Source organism: Sceloporus undulatus, chromosome 1, assembly GCF_019175285.1.
Source record: "Sceloporus undulatus isolate JIND9_A2432 ecotype Alabama chromosome 1, SceUnd_v1.1, whole genome shotgun sequence".
NCBI lineage: Eukaryota > Metazoa > Chordata > Lepidosauria > Squamata > Phrynosomatidae > Sceloporus > Sceloporus undulatus.
The window spans coordinates 318285522-318304289 of NC_056522.1; the positions used below are offsets into that span (position 1 = coordinate 318285522).

Genomic DNA, 18768 nt, shown 5'->3' on the forward strand with positions numbered 1-18768 from the left:
TGGAAATCATGTCACCCTCCAATGTTATTGGACCACAGATCCCACTATCCCTCACTATTGACTGTATTCATGTGATTGCTGGGAGTTGGAGTCAAACAACCTCTGGAGGGCCGAATTATTCCCACCTCTGCAATACAGAACAGGGTGAGATAGACTTTGCATATATTTTAGTCCTTATTATTTTACTCACTTTTATACCATGAAATGTGATGGCATATAGTGTACAGTTGGCCTGCCCCATATGCGGGCTGTCCATATGCGGACTTGAAGGCACATGGATGGGGAGCCCCATTTAGATGAATGGCATGTGCGCTGCACATGGGAGCAGGTCCCATTCATCTAAATGGGGCTTGAGCATGTGTAGAATTCACTTTACGCAGGGTGTGTGTCTGGAACAGTTCCCCTGTGTAAAGCAAGGGTCCACTGTATTTAGAGTAATAAACATGTGAATGCGGAACATACAGACATCTAAGGCCTGAAACACATGGGCCAAAAGGATTGGTTTCTGGCCGCTTCAGGGGCATGGTGTACAGATGATGCACATCCCTGATGTTGTTGATCTTCAACTCCCATTAGTCCTAGTCTCAATAGCCAATGATGATGGGAACCACACCAGAAGTTTCCCTCCCCTGCCATAATGGTTTCCTGACTGAGGATAGGATTTCTTCTTGTTCTTAGAATGGTGTGAGTTCACTCCCTTTGAAGTTGGATTCCGCAAATATGGTGCTTTTGTCCGAACAGAAGACTTTGACAGCGAGTTTTTCATGGGACGGCTGATTAAGAAGCATCCTGAGCCCAGAATCTGCTACCTTCAGGGTATGAATTTTAGAATTTATTGTGTATGAAGCAGAGTTTAATATTTTTGCATTTAAAGTACTGCTCCTTCTACTCTTGTTCACAGCATTGTTGCTGTTACTTGGTTCCAAACTGATTAGAATGAATCTTGACAGGCCATGGGTAAGAAGAAAAAGAAATCAGATTAGAAGCTCCTGAAAACCCCAATGAAGCTCTTATGCAAAGTAGCTTTAGTGCTATGTATATTATTGCAGATCTTATAAGTTTATTTTTTAAAAAATAATGCATTTCTGATAGTCATTCTAGTGTTAAAAACAATCTAATGCTGTTGCTTCTTACCATATCTAAAAAAGTACCAGTCTCTATATTGGAAGAAAGGTGGGATATAAATAAGTAAAATAATAAAAATAATAATATCAGCTGTGTTACTTAGTGTATTGTGGTTGCTGCTATATGCATTCAAATTGATTCTGGCTTATGGTGACCATATTATAGGGTTTTATTGAGAAAATTTGTTAGAGGTTGTTTGCCTTTTTCTCTTAGATTGAGACAGCATGTTTTCTCCAAGTGTCACCAAAAGGGATTCTGTTGGTGATCAAGGATTCAAACCCTGGTTTCTCAAAATCACAGTCCAACACTCAAGCCACTGTGCCATGCTAGCTGTCATGCTTAGTACATTGTTCATTTTGGGTTACTTTTCATTATTTTGTGAAAGCATCCTTGGGATTGCTCAGGGAATGGAACAGAGCTTGAAACGGTCCAGTCAAAACAACTGTAGAATTATAGATTGGTACTCACTGTGAATGGTCATTCTTGGATACTTGGAGGAACAATGCACTCCTACCCTGTGGCTGCATAATTTAAAATATCAATTTCTTTTGGTTTCTTTTTACCTTTCTGACTAAAAATTTGGTTTATTTTATGTGATGGGACTTGCGACAATCATAAACAAGGCAATCTAACAAAGCTGGCAATGAAAGGAGAGGAATCAGTATCTGAAATGAAAAGAACTTTAGACTCTTGTTTTAATCTGCTGGTGTGAGGGGAATTGTGTTTCTGTGTGGATTGCTCCTCCAGGTGTCCAGATAATGTACTTTAAAAGTAAGTAGGAAAATTAACTAGAAAAAAAAACCCTGTTAATTGCACCAATAAAGTAAATTAGTAGCCAGGCTCTGTATTCTAGCAATGCATTGATGCCAGCAATAGTCCTTATACTGAATTTGAAGTTTACGGATTTTTTTTACCACATCTGTGTATGGCATAATAGTGGTGTTGCCTCCCTGGTGTCATGTGATGCAGGGTGGGCTCTCTTGAGTAGAACACATATTCTTATGTAGACTGTTGCTGTGGAGTAGATTGTCACAACTGCTCCCTACTCACAAGTAGATTGTTGCAGCAGCGCTCTACTCATGAATAGACCGCCAGTGCGGTGCCCCCCTGAAGTAACTGTGGCAGCAGTGAAAGCGGGAGGGGCACACTTGCTCTTCTCCCCATGGGAGGAGGGCCTGATGGCATGTCCCCCCTCTTCTGGAGTGTCACTTGGTGCAGGCCACACGCCCCCTCCAATGATGCCACAATGAGATACTGCATATCTTTTTAAGTCATACTAACTTGCATTTATTTCCTGAAGCATACAAAGATCATGTAATCCTTTAAACTAGGTGCGAGCAACTGTATGGGGTCTGTGGGTGTATTCCCTCAACCCTTCAGGCTACACTTTTCCATGGTTGTGATGGTCCCAGGGAGTCCAGCAGCCACACAGCCCCTCTGTCGTGGCTCTTACCCCCAGGGGATCCCTTAAACGTTCCCTTAGAGTCTCCTAGGTCTCCATTCCCGCTCCCTGCTGAGCTGAATGAGACCCCTTGAGATTCTCTAGTCTCGCTGCCACCATCCCGTGGATCCAAACCAAACAACGTCTCTCTAGCACACACGGGGACTTGCTAGAGGAATTCGTAGTTTCCTTCCTTGCTAACTTAAAGCGAGCTAAGGCACGTGCACAGGAGCAGAGAGAGACAGCAGATACTTTTAAAGAAAGATATTTATTTTAAAGAAATAGAATAGAATAAGAGGATATCATTCATGCAAAGCCCCTTGCCTTGCAGGTACAGAAAGCATAGTTATAAAGTGTTCATTTCAGGCAAGCTATTAGATAAACAAAACAAAGGCCTAAATGTGCTAGCTAACACATTTTCTAGCTACTCACACAGTGATGGGATTTGTAGTTCGTGTTGAGTTTCTGGATGCAGGGAGCGGCCTCACTGTCAGCTCCACCTGCATTCCTGAGCCTGCTCACAGCTGGTTCCCCAAAATAAACACAAAGATGGAGAACAAAGGAAGCATGGATCCTACAGGCTATTTAAAGCTCTCTCATGGAACCGTCTTGAAAAGGCTGCTCTGGCACTGCTGATTGGCCAGGCGAACCTTATGTCAGCTATGATGTAGCTGCTCATTAACATGTGATGTAAGCTCTCATTAGCATGTACCTCCCCCCAGATTAACCCTTTGTGGTTCAGGAGAAGTCCTCAAATGACTGAAGGGCCCAGTCATTACAATGGTGCTCCAAAATGCTTCTTTTATAAGCTGTATTCCAGCCCAAATAGTGATACAATGACACTTTTGGTTGCTATTTGGGCTGGGGTACAACTAAAAAAGGAGATATTGAAAAGCTCTGGAACATGGGAAGGTTTTGATGCATGATTTTTGCTCATTTTGGGGAAGGGTGGAATAATTTTCAGACAAAAATCAACCAAGACACACACACCAAACACTCACAAAAAATATAAAATATTTTTGGAGTGGGGTGGAGTTAGAAAGATTTGTGGGATTCATGGGGGCCTTTATAGGGGATGCAGAATATGGCCCAGAAGCTCCATGTGGGTCATACTTTTGCCATCCCTGTTTTCAGCTAATTATCAGCTGGATACAGATGAGGTATAATTACAGAATTAAACAATAATACTAAACCCATGTCTTTAAGATGAATGGTAATCTGCTTCAGCATATATGTACATTATTTCATGTGAGCCAGTGTTTCTTTTTAACCGTATCACGTGATGTTGAAATGCTACAGAAAATCACAAATTAAAAATCTAAAGCTGTTACTACTGCTTTCTTCATGTGGAGGAGCTGTGGTTTAACATTAACTTATGCAATGTCTTGAGTCTATGTTTGCTTTTGTTTGCCAAGATGGTTTGAAGAACCTTTATGTTTGAACTGAAATCTTTCCTTATTTATCCTTCAGGAATATGGGGTAGTGCCTTTGCTGCTAGTCTGGATGATGTCTTCTTAAAGGTGATTGGATCGGGACTAACATTTTTAGAATCGCTGGGAGATGTTGTCAGAGTTATTGGTAAGCATTATTACAAGAAGTTGCCTGATTTTAAATACGGTATTCTAATGAAAATATCTGATTTTCCAAAAGCTGTAGGCTAGATTAGACAGATTTTTATATGGTACTTTTTGTCTGGTTCATAATTTTAGATGACTGTCGACGGTTCCATTTCCGGGACCCCATGAGGCTGAAAACTCGTATGGTTATACCAGGTGGACTTTTGTTACAAATTTTCCAGGACTTCTTCAAATCTCGTGTTACTGCTGGGGAAACTTTTAATTTCATGCAAGGCTTGTATCTCCACAAGGATTATGTCAGCCTTAAAAAATTTGTGACCTGGAAAGGTAATTAATTTATTTTTTACAAAAATTTGACCATGCCCAAGTTGTTCAAATCAGAAGATAAAACTAATGCTAGGTGTGGGAATCATCTCATTAATTAAAGAGCAGAACATTTCCTCTATAGTACATTTAGGTACTAAATACAGGCCAGGCATGGTTGTTACAGGGCATTTTACAGTACAATGGACCCTTGTTATATGCTGGGGTTTGGTTCCAAGATCCCCGTGTATAACAAAATCCGTGTATGCTCAAGTCCCATTTAAATATAATGACATAGCAAAATGATGTCCCTTATACAAAATGGAAAATCAAGGTTTGATATTTGAAATTTATACTTTTTAAAAAATATTTTCAAACCGTGGGTGCTTGAATCCGTGTATAAAAAAAATCCGTGTATAAGAAGGGCCCATTGTATATTCAATTTAAAAATATTTTAGGCTCCACTAAATTTCTTAGCTGTTACTTTTACAGTTGCTAAAAGAGAAGTATGGAAGTTTTTCATTATATTGTTTCCTCCCTCAGGTACCCACTTAGATGCTTTTCCTAATCAGTTGACCCCAATGGAAGAGACTTTGTACCTAGTAGATGGTGGTTTTTCTATCAATTCTCCTTTTCCTTTAATGCTCCAACCAGAAAGAGATGTTGACGTCATCCTGTCATTCAATTACTCTTGGGAAGCACCATTTGAGGTGAGGCAAGGAAGTGTTCACACATTACATATTCTTCATATGCCAGCCATTATTTAATAGAGTAAATACAGAAGCCTGGGCAAACACAAAATATATAAATCCTACATGTTTTTATTTTATGCACTTACGCTTCATTCTAGTTCTGACAGAACCAGTGAATAAATATTTCCAGTCAAACTCTCTGTTTCTGAACTGCAAAACAGTTTTTTTTTTGTGTGTGAGTTTCTGTTCTGGCTTGGGATCAGTTAAGATTTTGTTATGTATTTTATTATTTATTGAAATTATAAAAGGGGATTCAAGGTGGGTTACAATAATTTTAAACAATACAGCTACAGCACTAATGTACAAAAGGTAAAAAAGAATTTAATGTTACTATTATTAAAAACATGTTCAAAACAGTTAAAACACTCAAACATATTTAAAATGCAGTTTCAATAAAAATAACATAAAATAAACAGATTAGAAAACATACACTGCATTTCCATAAAAATCACAATTCAAAAGTCTGTCTAAATAAAAATATCTTCACCTATTGTCGGAAAGGGAGCAGGCAGGAGGCCAACCAAATCTCCTTTGAAAGGGAATTCCATTGTCTGGAAGCAGCCACAGAGAAAGCTGTATCCCAAGTCCTCACCAACCATGCTTGTGAAATGGTGGGACTGATAAAAAAAAATCTCCCCTGCAGATCTTAAGGCTTGTGCTGATTTATATAAGGAGATAGGGTGTTTTTAATATCCTGGACCCAAGCCTTTAGGGCTTTAAAGGTCAAAACCAGCACTTTGATTTCTGCCTAGAAATGGACCGGTAGCCAGTGTCTGTCGTTGTTTTAACAGGAGTCACATGATCCCTGATTAACAGCTTGGCTGCAGCATTTATAACCCTTTTTATGCTCCACATAAAACATGTTACAGTAGCTCAAACATAGTGTAATCAAGGTGTGTGTTACCCTAGCCAGATCTGGCTTCTTAAAGAATAGGTGCAGCTGGTGCAGAAGTATTAACTATACAAATACACTCCTGACCACACCTGAACCCTGGGCTTCCATGCTCAGATCTCCATCCAGGAGCACACACAAACTGCAAACCTGAGATTTCAGGGAAGTGTAATCCAAAACAAATTGAATCCCTATTCCTTGATCTACCTTTTAATTGACCAGGAGCATCTCTATCTTGCCTGGATTAAGCTTCAATTTTTTCACTCTCATCCAGTCCATTGCTGACACCAGACACTGGTTTAGTACAGGATCAGTTTCCTTGGAATCTGAATTCCAAAACTCTAGATGACTCCTCCCAGGGATTTCTTGTAAATATAGTGGGTTCTGTTCTATTAGGGAAGAGAAAAGAATGAGGTCTAATTCTGTTGTTGTTGTTAATAGCCTTCGAGTCAACTTTGACCCATGGTGACCCTATGTATCAGAGATCTCCAAGTCACCCTATTCTCAACAGCTTGCTCACCTCCTGCAGGCTCGTGGCTTCTCTGATTGAGTCTACCTGCCTCGAATGCAGTCTTCTTTTCCTACTGCCTTCCATTTTACCAAGCATTATAGTTTTTTCTATGGAGTCTTTTCTTCTCATGATATGGTCAAAATAGGACAACTTCAGTTTAGTCATCTTTGCTTCCAGGGAGAGTTCAGGCCTGATCTGCTCTAGGACTGATCCATTGATCTTTTTAGTGTTTCGTGGTATTCTCATAACTCTTCTCTAGCATCACATCTCAAATGAGTTGATTTCCCCACCCCCACCCCCACCCCCTATCAGCTTGCTTCACTGGCCAGCTTTCACAACCATACAGAAAAATGGGAAATATAATGTCATGGACAATCCCAACTTTGGTATTTAATGACATATCTTTATACTTTAGGTTCTTGTCTAGTTCCTTCACAGCTGCTCTTCCAAGTTCTAGTCTACTTCTGATTTCTTGGACTGCAGTCTCCTCTCTGATTGATGATAGAGAGCAACTATGGAAAGTCTTGAACTATTTTGGTCTATTCATTGTATATTTTAACATTAAGTAGATCATCTGTGGTTATAATTTTTGTTTTCTTAGTGTTCATTTGTAAACCTGCCTTTGTACTTTCTACCTTGATCTTCATCAATAATTGTTCCATATCTCTGATATTTTCTGCTAGTATTATGGTGCCCTCTGCATATCTTAGACTGATAATTCGAAGTGCGTTTATTTTTTTTAGCTTGAGTTTAGTTCTTCCTGAACACAGGGTAATATTATAGCAATAGCAAGTACAATTTTACACCGCTTATCAGCGCATTTAAGCACTCCCTAAACGGTTTACAATGTGTGATCTAATTGCCCTCAACAAACTTGGTACTCATTTTAGTGACCTACAAAAAGATGCCAGGCTGAGTCATCCCAGAGTCCCTGGCTGGTATTGAACTCACAACCTTGTGGTTGGTGAGTTAGTGGCTGTAGTACAGGCATTTAACCACTACACCACCAGGACTAAATAATATTTAATAATAAGATTTGTTGTTACAGAAATACAGTTGCCACTCCTTTCTCGCACACTTGAAGTCTGCGGTCTTGAATATTCATGGAGGGGCGACCTCCATAATTTTCAATGAGGCCCCCTTGTGGCGCAAACCCCATTCAAGCCTTTGGGGATTGAATATTGGCGAGTCTACGTTTTCACGTGTATGTGTGTTCCAGAATGTATCCCCTGTGAAAATGGAGGGCCAACTGTAAACATTATGCTTGTAAGGAAAACTAAGAACACACTCCCTCAGATTATGGTAGAGTCTCCTTTAGAGGTCTTTAAACAGAGGCTGGATGGCCATCTGTCGAGCATGCTCTGATTTTGAGTTCCTGCATGGCAGGGGGTTAGACTGGATGACCCTTGTGGTCTCTTCCAACTTTATGATTCTACCATCACAGAAGGATGGACAGAATGAACAAGATGAATTCAAGCACATGTCCAAAACAGTTCTTTTCTTGACTGATTTCTCTAAGAGAAGAATTATCAACTGTAATAAAATTTAAGAAAAAATCCTGGTTATTTATCCACCTCTACCCCTTACTCTAGGTCCTCGAATTGACTCAGAAGTACTGCAAAGAGCGTGAAATTCCATTCCCACAAATCAATGTGAGCAAAGAAGATGAAGAAAACCCTAAGGAATGCTATGTGTTTATGGATGCTGAGAATCCAAAGACTCCCATTATCCTTCACTTCCCTCTGGTTAATGATACTTTCTGCACATACAAAGCACCAGGTAAATATGTTTGAAACACCTATGTTTTAAAATATCTTCTTGTTATTTCCAGATAGAATATTGGATTGACTGGACATTTAGAATTTACTATATATACTTGTGTACACATTGACCTCATGTATAATTTGGGGAACATTTTAGGGACAATATCATGGATTTTGATATGATCCATGGATAAGTCGAGGATAAAATTTAGGGGCATAGACAAAGGATGTAAAGGACAAAACAAAAGGAAAACACCACTTCCCTGCCTCCTCCTTCATCTCTAGACCTCTCCTGATCACCTAATATCACTTCCCTGGTACTGGAGGAGAAAGTTTGAACATCAGATTGAAAAGGGAAGGAACAGGAGGGAAGTAACATTTGGTGGGCAGGAGATATCCTGACAGGAAGAAGGAAGATGCAGGGAGAAGGTTTTAACATTGGATTGAGAAGGGAAGGTATGGGAGGGAAGTGGGGTGTTTGGTGGTCAGAGACATCAGAGGAAGAGGAGGAGGATGGGGAGAGGAGGTTTTACATTAGATTGACAAGGGAATCCCCCCCCCCCTTCTCTACCTCAGCAATGATTTCTGACAGAGCTGCTGAGGCAGGAAGAGAGAGAGTTTGTGTGTGAAAGAGGTCATTCCCTTCTGAATCAGATGTTTAAACCTCTCTCTATCCTCTTCCTCCTCCTCTGGATCTCTCCTGCTCACCAAACAACCCATTTCCCTCTACATCATTCCCTTCTCAATTCTATGTTAAAACCTTCTCTTCCCATCCACCGCCTCTGAAGGAGGTTATTTCAGAGCACTTTCAGAGATCACTGCTGAGGGAGGAAGAGTGGGACATTGTGGGGAGGGTGCTTATTTTTAAGCAGTATTGCTGTATGACCCATATATAAGTCCACCCAGGATTTCAGGGTCAGGTTTTGGGCAAAAAAATTTCAACTTATTGTCAAGTATATACGGTTGATGTTAGTGCAGTCATTAGGCTGCTGTAGAGAACAGACAAAGCTTTCTGTTTGGGTGAGGAGATGAACTGGATGTTCTTAGAGCAGCCTATTTTAAGGAGTTAAACTTGCAAATCTACATAGAAGATTACTAACTCGTATATGAAAAAGGCTGTACCCTACTAACCAGTTCTGTCATGCACATTGCAAAATTAATATTACAGTAATTTATAAATAACTGGTGTGATGTCCTAAAGAGTGTTTCCCAGCCACAACTCCTCAGATGTCACTGGAGGGCCATTTCTATCATTGGACATGATGGCTGGGATGGTGGAAGTTATAGTTAACATCTAGTGACCTGAAGTTGAGAGACACTGTTTTAAGAGTTATCAGTATTTCTATTTTATAAGTAGCCCACATCTTAATTTTTGTATGGGGTTTACTTTAATCTTCAGGAAGAAAAAGACCCCTGAACATTTAATTTAATACACTATGAGTTCCTGGGAACAATTCATCAGTTGTTTCAATAAAATGATTCAGCAGATGCAAAGTTGAAGCCTATCATTTTCCACATTCTCTAATTGAATTCTCTTTGTAATCTGCTATAGTCAAATGCATTTTTTGCCATGAAATGTCACTATTGGAGGCAACTCTGTGGTAAGAATTAAATATGCTCCTGCTTTGAAGTTTTTACAAAAAGTGTATTGCATGACAACCCACCATAATTCCTATCTGTTGCAGTTGTATTGACAGCCTCAGGCACTGGTCACATCCAAGTATCAGAATAAACCTGAAGGAAAGTATTTACCCAGTTTATCTTTGTCCTTTCTTTGGCTGTAGGTGTAGAACGTGAATCAGAAGAGGAGAAAGCATTTGGTGATTTTGAAGTTGAAGCAAAAGACTCTCCATATCGGACATTAAACTTCACCTTTGAACCCCATGAATTCAATAGACTGGTAGAGCTGAGTTGCTATAACGTACTAAATAACAAGGATGCTATTTTGGATGCACTACGTTTAGCTTTAAACAGGCGAAGGCTAAAAAGCAGGACATGAACACTTCTCTGAAAACAGGACATGAATAGGTCACTGTGCTTTATGAAAAGTTTAGGTAGGAAAAATAAACCTGCAAAATACCCTATTTATGTGAATGTGCATTGCACTATTGAATTCTCTTTAGATTGCACTGAAAGCTTGCATTCATTTGGAAAGACATCTGTTTACTCTTTCCTTTTTGGACTGCTTCAGTGCAATAAACAATAGTCTCATGGAACTGGATATGCCAATTTCCAGTGCTGTAATTCCAGAATCTAAGTTTATGCGTATTTACTAGGATATTTTTTCCTTATTAACAGTTATATGGAAATATAATCTGCTAATTTATAGGGAATTTTCTCTTTATACATTGGTCTTGGTCTGAACATCTCAAAGAAGCCAAACTGGATGAGGAGAAAACTGTTTGATCTTATGAGCCATCTTATTCTGAGCCTTGTATTCCAGAAATGTTCATTTAATCATATTAGGAAACCAACCTGTTTGCTGGGTCTTCTATAAGTAAATTATGGAGGAAATTGATGCTACAAATAGTCAAGGTTTAATTTATTCAAGACAAGAAAAAAAATCTTTGATTTAGCATTTGATTCTAGCAAAGTAAATTATTCTTTTAATTTTATATGATATTAAACATTCGGAGTCTTCTGCATCAGTTAGTAGGAATGTCTTTTAGGCCCTGGTCCTTTGGTTCCCTAACATTATTTGCTTATTATAGGGAGTCCACACGTGGTACAGTGGTTAAATGTCAGTACTGCAGCCACATGTTTGTGAGTTCAATCACAGGGCTCCAAGATTGACTCAACCTTCCATCCTTTCGTAGGTTGGTAAAATGAGTACCCAGCTTGTTGGGGGCAATTAGCTTACAGATTGTAAACCGCTTAGAGAGTGCCGAGTTCACTGATAAGCGATATAGAAATGTACATGCTGTTGTTATTGTTATTGCTGACTGTTCCTTACTCTGTCAGTCCTTTACTTGATCAAAATGAAAGAGGCCATGCTGAAAAATGAACCCTTTTCTTTGATTTTCCCTGAGAATAAAGATACATTCTCCAAAGGGAGGAAATATGAAGATGTTGCTTTTGAGCCATATTGGTAACTTGTGAAAAGTCTTCTTTAAAAATCTCTATTCAGACTTGTCTTCTGTCTACCTCCTCTCTACTCCTTCACTCCCTAAGATTGCACAGAAAAATCTGAGAACTACTTTTAGATTTGTTTTTATTGTTATTTTGTTAAAGTGTCTTAATCATTGTGAACTCCAGCATAATGGATGTAAATGGCTGTTTCTTCTGGGCTATGGGATGCAGTTGCTATACCATGAAGGAGAATTTTTGAAGAAGAAATAATGCTAGCCATCAAATTTCACCCTGGGATCAGATGATGTGGCCAAAACAGATTCATGATCAGGTTTATTTATTGTAAGCAATCAATGTATTTATGAACTATGCAAAATCTTGACATCATTTTTGAAATTAACAGGAAATTAAACATTTTTTAAAAAAGTATTTGTTATTTTTTTGTAAAGGGAAACACAACAGTGCTTTGTATAAATAATAATAATAAATTATTTATATTCTGCTTTTTTGCAGAGGAATCAAAGCAGATTACAACAGTATAAGAATAAAACATCGTACAGTTAAAAATTACAGTTAAAAAGAATGATCCCATATCCCACCCACCCCCCAAGCATTAAAAAAAATTAATCAAAACCTTAAAAGAGATTAAACAACAAGAAGGAGTAAAACATTGCAATGTGAATTCACTAAAATTGTGGGTAGATTTGGGCGGAAAATTGTCTTCATGGGGGGGGGGGGGACAGGACGAGGCCGATGATAAATAATGAAATGTTTCTATTACGTAATTTTGACCATCTAGTTCATTTTAAAAAGCTGTGTGATAAGTGTTTAATTTGCCCATTATGAGCAGGTCATTTACAAGGTGTTAGGTGATACTTTGATGTCCAGTTTTAGATGGCCTAAAAGTAACTGGGGTATTGAATACACCAACCTAGAGCAGATAGTAATCCAGCAGAGGGCAAGTTTCCTGCAAGCCTTATGCAGGCCCTCAGTATTGGTCACAGGGCAGTAATCTGTCCCCATCCTGTGATGGGAGGGAGGGATGCATAACTTTACAACAATTGTAGGGAGATGTAGGGGCTAGGGATGCATTAGCTGTCTTGGAGGACTGTGCACCTTAACACATTTCTAATGCCCTCACTAAAGCCTCTACTGAGTGAAGGGGTCATTTCCACTATGTTTTTAGTCTCTTCAGGTTTACTTCCTGTTTTAAAAAAGGCTTCTCTTGGTCCTAAAATAGCCCAGGGGGCCAAAAACATGGTAAAAATGCCTCCCACACCACCTGTGGCATTTTGGGAGAAATGTTTTGAAAAATTGAAATGAGTAAAATGTCTCAGGGGGTTTACAGGGCACAGTTTGTTCATCTCTGCTCTACAACCTTAAGGGCAGAAATGTCAAAGGAGGTATTTCTGGTAACCACTAACATGTAGCAAGGTGTCTCACTGTCATGGATTATTTTCAACCATGACTAGCTGTTTCTGAATGTCTTCTGCAGCGGGGAGGGTCCCTGAGGTTAGTGATTTTAAAGGGTGGATCTTAAAGTAAGCAAACAGAACATCGTGTTTTGGGGACTACAAAAAGATCAGTCTTTTAGAATTAATTTTGGGTCTGGTTAACCCATGACTTCAGAGGGGCTTCTAACTGCTCATTTCACCAAGATTAATTTTATGATGTTTATTAATAAACCTCTTTCTTCTTGAATATAACCAGGATCTCACTTTTTACAGTTGGAATACTGATTTCAGTAGAAGTTCTAATAGAATCTAACTGAAACCAGTAATGGAAGAGCTAGCTCATTCCCACTCCTACTAGCTTCTCTAAAGGCTGTTCTGCTTTGCTGTCTAAGCTAAGGTTACCACAGATTTTACTGTTACTCCTATTATCACATTGTTGCTATATTTTGTATTTTGTATTGTGGCTCCAGTGGATATTACTAATTTAAGATTCTTCAAAACGGTGCTTGGTATTCAAAGGTGCTTTTGTGTAAACTGTAAACACTTCGGCTTATACCAAATGGGGTCCTGATTTTCACTGATGGCCCTTTACTCACTCTGAGTCCCTATGCCAGACCCTCAAACTTGTGAATATTTTTGGGGACCCGTGGGGACTTGCATGGGTAGAAACAATTATAAAAATTAGGAGCCTGCCTTATTGCTTTTCACTTGTGTGAAAGTACCTTTGGGTGCTAGATAGTTTTAAACACCAAATCTGTTATGTGGGAAAAGTTTGTAAATTCTTGAGCTAATCACTACACTAGAATATAGGACCACTACATAATTATGGCAGAAGAGACCTCTTTGAGCCAATTGTTTGAAATCATAAGTAGTATATGTGACAAAAAAGTGGTGACTAGTCTCTGTGTAAACTAACTTCCTTCTATGCTTTTACCTATTTTTTCATCATATGTAGTCATTCAGACATTTAGATTGAATGAGACTTCATACATTTGCATAAAAGTTTAATTTGGTTGATACAGAATTCTCATTGTTAGATAAATTAAGTTAGTGATTTACAAAGGAGAATAACCCATCTGTTTTTTTTTAAAAAATGGATTAAAAACCAGAAATATTCATTCATTCATTCATATATATATATTTGGCCTCAGAGCATGATCTCTTGCATTTGAACTAGATTTTGGCTTTGTCAAACAAATGTTATGGTTGTATCATACAGTTTCAGCTTCTGGTAGACACATTACATGAAATAAGAAGGGCAGCATAAGTTGTGAAGAACACAGCTATCCAAATTTCAGCTTAATTCTTTGTGTTTTTCTTTTCTTTTCTGGCATTGGATTATTTGTCTAGTGACTGTAATTCACACCATGCTTCACTCTGTTGTTATTTATGTTAAATATTTATGACCCACTTTTCTGTTAGACTCAATAAAGCAGTTTATTATGGCTTGGACTTGACTTCCATCACCAGGGACAGAGTTCCATTCGATATGTTCTCATTGATAGAAAATAGGGGGAACATTTTCCCAATTCCCTGTTTTTGCTGAAAAAGATGAGGGAGCCTCTGCAGACTTCCAGAGGTGAGAAATAATTGCAGGGGAAGGTATGTAGCAAAACTCAATTCTCCCCACTTCAGTCAATGGGATTCTTTGGGTAAACCAAACACTTTCTGTGGATGCAAAGAGCCCTTCCATTCCTGGAAAGTAAAATCTGGATCTAAAGCAAAAACACAATGGACTAGTTGATCAAATAAATTCATGCCTCTAAAATTCTTCATTAAGCTTGCATGTATAAGGGTTGTTTATATGTAACAGGCAGGACTTGCTCTTCAAGGTTCTCTTGGAAATAAGTGCCTTTTTGTAACCTAATGTATACATAATTTAAATACCATAACATCTCATGACAGAAAAGAAACTTATGAGTAAGGATAGCTCTTCACCCAGCCTACCGCCCATAGTTAATTTCTACAGCAAAATTATGGGTGGACTGTTCTGAGGAGGGTGATACCTGTTCTCTGTAGTTGGACTGTAGATAGTGTAAAACAAGGGTGGGTAGCAGGACTTAACAGGGAAAAAATCTATAGAAACTCTTGTTAAATGTCCTTTCCTATATAGTTTGAAAACAACTGAATAGGAGTAGTGGAATGGATACTACACTACTTCCATACTAAAGCCTGCCATTGCTATTTACATGCTGAAGTTAAAATTAAATCTTTCCTGGGTTCTTAAAAACATTAAACTGCAGCAACAAACTCTACTTTTCTCTTAACCGATTATCACATAGAGGCTTACCATTGCTAAAAGGTGGCTAAATCATCCGAAAACTGTGATGGTGTGATTGCCAGCCATGTTTATTTCCTGTGATTAAATCATCAGGGAGGCATATCACTCCTCTCCTGTCATCAAAGCGTTTGCGCAGCAGCCATTTCTCCAATAATGGAAGTTCCCGGTATTGGAGAAATGGATGCTGCACAAACTCTTTGGTGGTGGGAGAGGAGCGGGATGCCTCCCTGACGATTTATTCATGGGAAATAAGAGTGACTAGCGATCACACCGTCATGGTTTTCAGACGATTTCACCATGTTTTAGCAACAGTAAACCTCTGTGTGATAAACTCCTTATAATTGAAAATAGTCTCTCTGAGTGAAGAACAGTCTGATGTTTTTTATTTAGAAGGTGGCATTTGACTAGGGATGAGAAAATTGGTCAGTTTCACTTTCTCACATCCCTGAATTCTTTAAATATCAAGTTCTTTCTGCCCTAAATATGAAGTCTGTAGATTTTGATAATTTATTCCAAAAGTAACAAAATTTTCCCTTACCTATAGCACTCAAATTCAATAGGTACAGCTGTCCTTAGAACGGAGTGGGCATTAAACATGCCATGTAGCTGTTAAAGATGCAGAGCCTGCCAAGTATTCCCAGTTCAACTTTTCTTTTTATATTATTGTTTTTATCGTTTTAAATATATATATAAAGACAAAAAGAATAAACATTCACAGATTACAAAGCATCATTCACAAAACATTGGAATCTAAACATTAAGACAAATAAAACATAATAACTTTTCAAACCCACACTTCAGAGATAAGCATTCAAAGCTCTGGCCCTTGAAGGACAATCCTGTTAATCATGGTTTCTCCTGTGTTTCCCCAACTTAGGTCAGGAGTTCTTTCCATCCTGAATATGTAGAAATATGTGGATTTTGGAAAATTGAGACAAATTTCTCACCCTTTCCTACCTGATTACAGAATGCTGCATCAATTAGTATTTCCTGGATCAAAATACTTCTGCTCAGTGGTGGTTGTTGGCTCCCTTCTTGAGGGGGGAGTAAATCTATTCCAGGCTATAAAGGAGCTATGTAAGGTACTGAATGCATTTTGAGAGTACAGCACCATAGACAAGTCCTTTAACATTTTAACTAAAATCTGAACTCACCCACCGACATGGGAGACGCTTGCCACCTCTGCTACAATTTCATTAAAAGTCTACAGAACAGATGGAAAGAGCTCGCTGAAGATAATTTAACATGACTAAGTAGTGAGATTTTAAAGAGGCAAGATTGAGCCACTGGTATGAGGAGAACAATGAAACATATACTGTTCATAGAATTATAGAATCATAGAGCTGGAAGAGACCACAAGAGCCATCCAGTCCAACCCCCTAAAGTGTTCACTTAAAGTGTTCCCAACAGATGGCCATTTAGCCTCTGTTTTAAAATCTGAAAAGAAGGAGATTTCATCACACAGCGTATTCACAACTTTTACCATCAGGGACTTCAAGGTTAAGAATGTTGCAAGAAAGTTATTACAAGTTATACCTTTATAACATTACAAGTTATTCCTTGTAATGTTAAAGTGGAATCTCTTTTCCTGTAGTTTGAATTCATTGCTCTCAGTCCTAGTCTCTGGACCAGAAGAAAACAAGTTTGCTTCATCTTCAATATGACATCCCTCCAAATACTTAAACATGGCTATCATGCCATCCCTTAATCTTCTCTTCCCCATGCTAAACATACCCACTTCCCAAGTCTCTTCTCATAGGGCATGGTTTCCATATCCATTGATATACAGTGACCCATTGATTATCTATAGCCTTCTTGTCTTCATTATGTTTAATACAGGCCTGGTATGTTTCTCCGCCTGGTCTCCCATGTTCCGTTCTGTGGTGCTTGGCCGACTCTTAGCTCGAATGTTGCCACTTCTGGCTGCTGATGTTATACAGAAAAAGGATTCTGAATTCTTCGGCTGGCATGTAAATACAGATTGTATGGATATCTTAGTAAATACTCTTGAAAACGCTGGAACAATTATTTCAATTTCCTCTTACAATATAGGTTGAGTCTCTCTTATCCAAAATGGTTTAGACCAGAATTGTTTTAGATTTTTGGGAGATTCTGGAATATTTGCATACATATACATAATGAAATAACGTGAAGATGAGACCCAAGTCTAAATACAGAATTCATTTATGTGTCTTATACACATAGCCTGAAGGTAATTTTATATAATATTTTTAATAATTTTGTGCATGAAACAAAGTTTATGTACATTGAACCATCAGAAAGTAAAGGTGTCTCTATCTCAGATATCCATGAAAAAACTTTTGGTTTTTGGAATATTTCAAATTTCAGAATTCTAGGTGAGGCGAACTCAACCTGTAGATACATAAAGTAGACTGACTGAACTGATGTTACTGACAAATGGCATAATCCAGTCAAGGGCTTCATCTGCAATGCAGAAATAATCCAGACTGATATTATTATTATTATTATTAACCTTTATTTATAAAGCGCTGTAAGTTTGTTTGTAGTTTGTTGTGGCACCAGAGCTCTGTGACAGAGAAGCTAAATATCTCACAAAACTACAGTTCCCAGAATTCCATAGCATTGAGCCATGGCATTTAAGGTGGTGTCAGCCCAAACATTTTAAAATCATATTTATTTCAATGTGATAGAGTTAGGATGCAATACTCTAATCAGTGTGGGATAGTGGTTTGAACATTGGACAATGGCTCTGGAGACAGGGTTTGAATCCTTGCACAGCCATGGAAACTGACTGGGTGATCTTGGGCAAGTCACATCCTCTCAGTCTAAGAGGAAGGCAAAGGCAAAACCCCTCTGAAGAAATAATACCAAGAAAATCCCATGATAGGCTCACCTTTGGGCCACTATAATTTGGAAGCAACTTGAAGGCGCACAAGTAGGGGCATCACTAGGTGGTGCGAGTTGCACTCTTAAGTGGGGGTGACACCACTGCTCCCCAAACACCTGCCTTTTAGAAGACGTGGGGTTGTGGTGTTCATCTGTGGCCCTTTAAAATGCTGAAGATATGGTCTCAGTGGGGTGAGGCTCAGTTGGAAGAGAAAGAGAGCACTTTTTAATTTTAATTTTTAATTATTTTTTTAAATGTTTAAATTTGAATTTTAAAATTATTTTAAAAATGTATTTGAAAACATTTTTCCAAATTTTAATTTCAACCACCTATGTACATGTGAATACATATAATATTGTTATTTAAAGGTATATTTTTTGATTTTGGTAGTTGTTTATGTTACAAGTATTGCCATTACATTCAATGGAACATACAGGAATTACAATTTATGAGTAACACAAGTACAAAAATATTACTAAAGATTCTGTATGGTGCATATAGTTGTTGTTGTGTGCATTGGTGTCACTAGGGTTAGAGTCACTCAGTGCTCAGTAGGGGGGGTGACACCATGAGTTATTGCACTGGGCAGCACCAACTCTAGTGACATCACTGCACACAACAACAACAACAACAACTAATTAGATGTAAGCTACATTGAAATAAGTAGGACTTATTTCTGGATGAGAATGCACAGGACTGTGGTGATAAACATGTGTTAATGTGATCTAAAA

General features: G+C 38.4%; 2 protein-coding genes across 2 annotated transcripts in view; both read left to right on the forward strand.

The window, feature by feature from the left end:
• Positions 1-11856, forward strand: part of PLA2G4F (phospholipase A2 group IVF) — a 39018-nt gene extending 27162 nt beyond the window's left edge. The window contains exons 15-20 of the mRNA XM_042444977.1: positions 679-816; positions 4037-4144; positions 4276-4470; positions 4990-5156; positions 8194-8380; positions 10149-11856. Of these exons, the coding sequence (XP_042300911.1) occupies positions 679-816; positions 4037-4144; positions 4276-4470; positions 4990-5156; positions 8194-8380; positions 10149-10363 (1010 nt within the window). The 3' untranslated portion in view covers positions 10364-11856. The remainder of the gene's footprint in view (positions 1-678; positions 817-4036; positions 4145-4275; positions 4471-4989; positions 5157-8193; positions 8381-10148) is intronic.
• Positions 11857-12197: 341 nt separating this feature from the next.
• Positions 12198-18768, forward strand: part of LOC121926747 (cytosolic phospholipase A2 zeta-like) — a 38396-nt gene continuing 31825 nt past the window's right edge. The window contains exons 1-2 of the mRNA XM_042459976.1: positions 12198-13284; positions 17008-17138. Of these exons, the coding sequence (XP_042315910.1) occupies positions 17037-17138 (102 nt within the window). The 5' untranslated portion in view covers positions 12198-13284; positions 17008-17036. The remainder of the gene's footprint in view (positions 13285-17007; positions 17139-18768) is intronic.